General features: G+C 50.6%; 1 protein-coding gene across 1 annotated transcript; it reads right to left on the reverse strand.

The window, feature by feature from the left end:
* Window positions 1-2,006: 2,006 nt before the first annotated feature.
* On the reverse strand, window positions 2,007-6,877 carry SPATA19 (spermatogenesis associated 19; the record flags this gene model as incomplete). Its single annotated transcript, XM_084611648.1, has 6 exons — window positions 2,007-2,082; window positions 3,542-3,619; window positions 4,174-4,265; window positions 5,564-5,680; window positions 6,660-6,716; window positions 6,833-6,877. 6 exons carry the CDS (start codon window positions 6,875-6,877, stop codon window positions 2,007-2,009), a joined length of 465 nt encoding a protein of 154 aa, XP_084467774.1.
* Window positions 6,878-7,462: the final 585 nt, after the last annotated feature.

A 7,462-nucleotide genomic window follows, 5' to 3' on the forward strand; every position in this document is an offset into this window, starting at 1 on the left:
GTTTTATGCCCTGATTACCATGGCCTGGGGGCCCATGAAAAAATTCAACAGCATCGCTCCAGGCCAGGCATTGCAAACAGTCCTCGCCAGCCTTAGTACATGGGTCTGCAATGATCGACAGGCCAACGAATGCTTCATTGGGAGGTGAGACCTGGCACCGTACCTTACAGGTCAGAGGAATCAGTCTCTGCTGGATGTCCAGGGAAAGCGTGTTCCACATCCAGGGACCCTCCCCAAGAGTGGAGCCTGGCTGACCTCAGCATCCCACTCACTAATGATTTCTCATAACAAGGGTGCTGGAATAATTTGTGTAGTGGGAGGTGCTGAGAGCCATTGAACCAAACTGTAAATAAACCCGGTCTATGATGGAATCCACTTCGAGCCAGTTCCAGCACCTATGTCTCACATAGTAGGGGGAAGAATACTCAGTGGTTTGAGCAATGGCCTGCTAAACCCAGGGTTGTGAGTTCAATCCTTGAGGGGGCCATTTAGAGATCTGGGGCAAAAATTGGGGATTGGTCCTGCTTTGAGCAGGCGTTGGACTAGATGATCTCCTGAGGTCCCTTCCAACCCTGATATGCTATTATTCTAAGCCTCCTTGCCCCATAGGGAAGACAAGGATTCTTGTCTTGTGTCGCACTGGCACGGGAATGTCAAAGCCAACGTCTTCAAACATGGCCACCGAGGGGCCTCAGCATGTGGCTGCCCAGCTCGGCTCACCTTAAAGGGTCCTGAGTTTCAGAGCTGCTTAGCTAGTCAGCTTGGCTCAGGCCATGGCAGGGCCCAATATCTTACTGAAGGGATCAGGCTTTGGGCTAGATTCTGCGCTGAGCCTCTTGGGAGATATCATGCAGGAGTGGCAGCTGAGGAGGAGGATGAGAAAGGTGGCTTTGAACCACCTCTGTGTCTCCTGGACACTCCCTGCTCCAGAGGGCAGTACAACCCCCAGCATAAGCTAGACCAGCCCTGGAGCGTATGCCAGAATCTATTGCGTTTCTCTGCAGGTGGGGATTTGCCCTGGGGTCATGGCAGCTCCTTTCCGTCCCCTATGTACCACCAGAGCCAAGGCCAGAACCCGGCATTTGACTTTGGGGGTCAAGATACAAAGAGACCCCAGAACCATCGGCATTTCCCCCCACCCCCGCTGAATTCTTGGTGAACAGCCATCGGGGCCCATTGAGAACAGAAAGCAAAGCAGGACAGAATCACCACTTATCAGCCAGGGCAAAGTAGTGTGCAAGGCCCAGTCAAGCATGCCCCAGACAACAGAAGAGAACCTTGGTGCCTTCCCTCTGGCCCTGCCCTCACAGATTGACATGGCCACGAGCTGCTGGCTGGGATGGCTTCCCTGGCCACAGTCAGGTTTTGACAGGAAGCAGCTCCAGGTAGAACTTGATTTAGGTGGGCTGACTCTCAGCCCCCTGGGTGGCTTAGAATGCCAGGGGACACGATCCCAAACTAGCCAGCCAGGATGGCATGGGACCACGTGCCCTGAGGTTCCCCATAGGAGAGAGAAAGCCAGCGAGGTTCCACTGAGCCACCAGGAGGGTTCAACTTTCAGATGCCCCAGGATGCCTAGGCCAGGTGTGACATGAGGTCACAACTTGTCTTGCCCCAGGTCTGCAGCACCAGCAACAGAGGCCAGGAGGGAATCTTGGCATGATTCACTCTGGGGAAAAATCGCTTTTATTTGTTATCCTGACACTCGCTTTTTTGGACCTACATGTCTCAGTACAAATGTTAACCCTTCATCATGGACCTAAGTTTACTTTCAGCCCAGGAACTAGCTGGGGGAAGCCAGCTGGTGAAGCAGTGATCAGAAGAAACTCAGGGCTGGACTAAACTGGAGAGCAAGCTCCTTTCTAACCTCAGGAACAGAGGGTTCACTCTGTAGGGTCAGGTCTATGGAGGTGGCAGGTTTGAGGAAGCTCGGAGCACTGAATCAAGGAATGAGTTGAGACTCCTCTCCAATGTCCTACCTGGCCTACATGCCTTACCTGCTGTATTTAGCTCGAAAGGGTGGCTCGGATATCAGTGTTCGACCTGTTGTTCTGCATTGCTTGAAGCATGACCTGGGACACGCTGAAGAAACAAGTTATAGGGAGGTGTCAGACCCAGCAATGCACTGGGGAGAACTTCTATCCATCCATTTCACGGTTTTGCACAGGTGCCCATCACTGCAAGATCTGAGTGCAGGCCAACGGTCCATCTAATCCAGAATCCTGTCTCTAAAAGTAGCCAGAACCAGATGCCTCAGAGGAAGGTGCAAGAGCCCTCCAGCCCCCACAAAGGCCTCACCCCATCCTCAAATCACTGGAGCCTGGCTTAAACCCTAAAGCAGGGAGTTGTTATCCCTTGCGAAATTCTTTTCTTTTTGCATTAACTAGAACACTGAATATTTTTCTTATCCAGAGAAATGTTTGGCCCTCTTTAATTCTTTAGTCTCAATGGCATCCTGTGGCAATGTGTTCCACAATCTAATCACATGTTGAGAGAAAATAGTATTTATCAGAGTTGAATTTTCCACCTTGCAATTTAATTGAAAGTCCCCTTGTTCTTCTGTTGTGCGAAAGGAGACAAGGGGTTAATTTCCAGCTAGAAGAACAGCTGTAGTAGCATGGTGACCATTGGCTTGATCTCTCTAGCCAATGAAGACTCTGGATAGCCAGGGAACTTGGACTCTTCTTCTGGAAGAACACCTAGTTTCGAGGACTTTTGTTGGATTTCCAAGGGGTGACAAATCTGAACAGCAGCAAACATGTCTGAATTCTCTCCCTATTATGGAGGCCTGGCAAAGTTTTCACTAGGGGCCCACTCTGAGTATCTGGCTACACATCCATATTTTTAAGGATCAGCAGAACTTGAACCCAGACCTGCAGGGCTACTCGGCAACCAACATCCCCACAGTGCCATGCAGCAGCAACTGTAACCTGGCCACTCCCGGCAACCCACAATCTGCAGAGGCTCAACACGACAGGAAGTTCCACCTCGAGTGATCTGAAAGCATGGTCTTAGCAGTCCTGGTACGCCTCTTTGTCAGAAGAGCCAGCAAGGCATACCAGGATGTGTCCAGGCAACAGAGCTAGCTTCCACCACCGGCCTGCTTCTCTGTTTCTGAGCTCCCGGTACTGATCTCGCCTCCGATTCCCGAACGACCCCTGGGATCCCGACCCCATTACCTGGTATTGCCCCTCAGCTGGATTCTTGACTCTGCGTCCAGCTCGGATCCTTATCTTGACTCGAACCTCAGCTTGACTCTTGACCCCGATACTGGCTCTGGGATTCCAAGCGCCTACCCCTAGTCCTGCTGACCTTCTCCCAGGATCCTGACAATATTACCCTAGGGCTCCACCACACTGGCCCCACTCCAGCACGTGCCTAGTCCCACGGCACACAATCCAGAGTGCTCAGCACCGAGAGTGTGAGCTCTTTGAGGAAGGGACTGTGTCTTACAGTGGATGGGGGCAGCACCTGGTGCCTTTTGGGCGTGACCTGAGTATGGGCTGGCAGGTGTTTAAAGGACCTGCCAAGAGGATCTCACCTGTTTCGCACTTGTTCCAGCCTCTCCCGCATGGCTTCATTCCTGATGTCACTCGATACTCGATAGACCCGGGTGTGACTGCAAGAACCACACAAGTCCATTCAGGTGGTTTTATGACGCTGGCGTGGTCACCAATAAAAACCATCCAGCATGCCGCCCAAGCCCAGCTCTGCGGAGGTCCCCAATCTTTGTGTTATCCCAGTGTACCCAATGGGAGGACTGTATCCTCCAAGATAAAAGTGCTCCTCGTTAGTTCTAGTAGAACCTAAGAGATCAAAATTGCTGACATGTAAGCATGATGCTGTAAAAGGTTGCGATTTTTTTTTTAATACATTGCAATATAGTTGCATATAAACTCCACAGCTCCATGACCAAACACTGCCCACTTTGGGCCAGATCCTCAGCTGGCGTAAATCAGCACAGCTCTACTTCGTTCACCGCAGCGATGTACACCAGCTGAAGATCTGGTATTTTGGTCCAGGCCGGAGCATCCTGGCTCCCACTGATGCTCATTGCCTTCTCTTTTTCCCACCTCTCACTTCAACGGGGCTTCTGCTTTCTTACGCCAGCTCAGTACCTTGCAGAATCAGACCCTTTGCCTCTTCCCAGGGGATAGGTACAAGGGACTCTACCTCCATCTTATGAACTGGATCTTTGTCCTCTCCTCCAGAAGACCGTGGCTAGATGAGGACACTGGCAGTTTCGTGCTAGAGACTTGAACAGTCTAGGAAAAACGGGGGAGAGCAGATCTTATTATTCACAGCAGCAAAATCTTGGCATGAAGGGAAATAGGATGAAATGCAGCTCAGAGTCTTCACCAGGAAGAAACAAAAAGCCCTTTACTATCTACTTTGTATCAGCATTAATGAGATCATAATGGTGAATGCCAAATGCAGCTGAGCAGTGCCTATTACTGCATTGCATTCAGGGGTGACATTTCAGTTGTGTGGAAAGGTTGCTTTTCAAGTTCACGTGGAACATAGGGGGAGAGCAGGATTTGCCATACCGGATCAAACCACTGCTGAAGCAAGTCTGTATCCTGACATCATTATGCATCATAGGGAACCATTGATGTGCATGGTGAAAAAACCCAACCACACACACAGTCCCTTGCCTTATACGCTCTAAGAGTCTAATCTAAAGTCCGTGGACGTCAAATGGGAGTCTTTCAGTTGATTTCAATGCACATTGGACCAGTCACTAAATCTTGCTTCTGGCAATTGATGCTTCAGAGGAAGATGAGGAAAACCATAACACAATTACCTATCTGTATATAATGCTGCCTACACAAGAGGATAAGCCTTCCTCAAATTATCGGATCACCTTGTACTTTTGTAGCTGATATTTGATTAGCCCCTTAAACTGCAGAAGGAGGAAACAGTGAGCCAAACCAAAATGAAGACGGGAATTACTGCTTGGGAAGTTTGTCCTCTGTGGAGAAGGACTCCATTCTAAGCAGCAAGGGCCAGATTTTCAAAAGAGTTCGGCACATAAGTGGCAGGCCGGGAGGAGCTGGCTACTGAGCACTTTTGAAAATGTGGCCCTTGTTTGGAGGATGCCAAAGAGGGAGGAAAAAAACTCTTGAAAACCTGGCCCTGAATGGGAGCAATGAGCCCTTGGGAACCTGGCCCAGCTGCCTAAGGGGTTTGGTGTATACAAGGAATGTTTTAAACCAAGTTCCAGGGGATGACAGACAGTCCAGCCATCTGTAGCTGCTATGGTTTCACTGGCAAAGCCATGCTTGGTATCAACAGCAGAGGGAAAACAGAGTATTGTTTCCTATTCTGTTGAAGTTCTCAGACCTCACCCACTGTTCAGGTATTGGAGCACCTAATGCCTCCCTGGTGTAACCCCACTGGACATGCTGGCCCATCCTACCCATAGCACCATGAGAGAAGTGTGTTAAAACTAGGGATATGCCACACGGACTCTGCTTCTTCCACCTTCTCCTGTACAGCGTCATAGGACGCATCCACCTCTCACTCCACACACCGCCCCCTGGACACTGTCCCAAGGAGATACCTGTGACTTTATCATTCCTGAATCTTGGCCAGCAGAAAGGGTCACTTTGGTTTCTGCTTTGGTTTCTGCCTTGTTTTCCAGTTTCTGCTTAAAGATCTTGGAAGCTTCTTCTTCAATCTGAAAGAGAAGCAAAATAGTAATATCTTTCCTAGGCAGCTTTGCCTGCAACTCCTGAGGGAGAGCAGTGACTAGAATGAACTGTGCAGGTATCAGACCTCAGTGGCTCTTAGGCACTTGGGGTTTTACTTTATACTTCTTTATAACTGAGAGCTAATAACAAAGCAACTATCCATTTAGGGAAAAACACTTGGGCCCCTTGCTTCCCAGCAGGTACCATCCCCTCTTCGGAACACAGAGGGGTGGAAGAGTGGAACCTGCCACACCAGTCCTCTTAGAAGGCTAGAATGTAGTCTCCTAGTTGGGTGTGTATCAAATAAGAAGATCCACTGTTAATGTCTGTTGAGGCAAAGTAATTACCTCAGAGCCTTTGGCTTAAAGTACTCTCCAAGCAGAGTTGAACCAAAGTCCCCAGAATACCATCAGGGACATTTAACAGCTGAGGATCAAAAATGCAAGCTCTTCCACTGTGTTGTGGGACAGTCTCCTCACCAAGATTTTCTTTTTCATAACAAGGGTGGTTACAGCCCCGATGTTGAGCCAGATGGGCATGAAAACCATATTTCTTCCCTCCGTCCTGGTTATCATCCAAGTACCAAGGCACCAAAACCAGGCCCGTTGGTCTGTACCCATCCAGACAACCGGGCATTCAATGTGGTTACCTCCTAGTTAGCATCCAGGTAACCAGGCATTAAAATCCAGGATGCCCCCACTTAGCAGTAGTGTATTTCTGCATCAGATCCAGGAACTGATCCTGCCCCCGACCCCACCTCTAGGCTTAGCAAGGTAGGTAGGTATTAAAATCCTCCCCAATTCAGTGTCCAGGCACTGAACTGATTTCATTGGGGCTTAGTGCCCCCCTTTACCATCTGGGTGCTAACAAAGTAACCCGCTCCCTGGTTACCGTCCTTGCTGGTGTCTTATTGGCTAGGATTTCACTAACTCGGGCATGCTGCTACTCTCTGGCTCACATCCTCACCTTCCTCAGCCAGTGCTCTAGCACGGACAGCATCTCGGTCTCCACAACTTTAATGTCCTGCAAGGAATCAGACAGGGTGAGGCTGGCATGAACCCTGTGCATCCCCCCTCCCCCGCCCCAGCCTAATGGGGAGCTCACAGCTAAGCCAGAGAATAACCCCATCGCCCCCTTACCTGCACGCTGCTGGGTGGGAACCGACGGCCAACCGATTTACACATCAAGATATACACAGCCCAAGAGGAAATAATCATCCTAGGGGACCGTCTCCCCTGGGAGGCGAGCCCTCCCTCCGCCTCAGTTCCCCTCTTCCGCAGGAACTGGCCTCTGCAGTCAGACTCCGGGTTGAGGGGGCAGCATTGTTACATCACCAGGCTCCGTGACACAGCAACCGCCGGTGCTGTGACAATGGTAGGTGGCAGCAGCCAACTGCCTCCCTGTGCAGCCCCCCACGCCACTCATAAAAGAAGCCAGGAGGAGGCTCCTGTGTTTTCTAAGCAGGGATTCTCCCTTCTGAAGCCCCTAAGCCCTTCCTTGGAAGTTACTGGGCTCCTCCCCTCTGTGGGATGTAGGCTCCCCTCACCAGGGGTGCTGAAGGACTGCACCGGTTTCCAAAAGCACCTAAGGGAGGCATTAGGTGCCTAACTGAATTTCAGTGGCATTTGGTCACTTAAGTCCTTTCAGCCCCCAGGCTCTATCCTCCCAGCCCCTTGTCAGGGAGGGACGTGCTCTCTCCATTTTACAGATGAGGCAACTGAGGCACAAGGTGATTGCCCGGGGTCACACATGGTGTTCGCTGCTGAGCT

Source organism: Lepidochelys olivacea (assembly GCF_965140295.1).
Source record: "Lepidochelys olivacea isolate rLepOli2 genome assembly, chromosome: 22".
Classification (NCBI taxonomy): domain Eukaryota; kingdom Metazoa; phylum Chordata; order Testudines; family Cheloniidae; genus Lepidochelys; species Lepidochelys olivacea.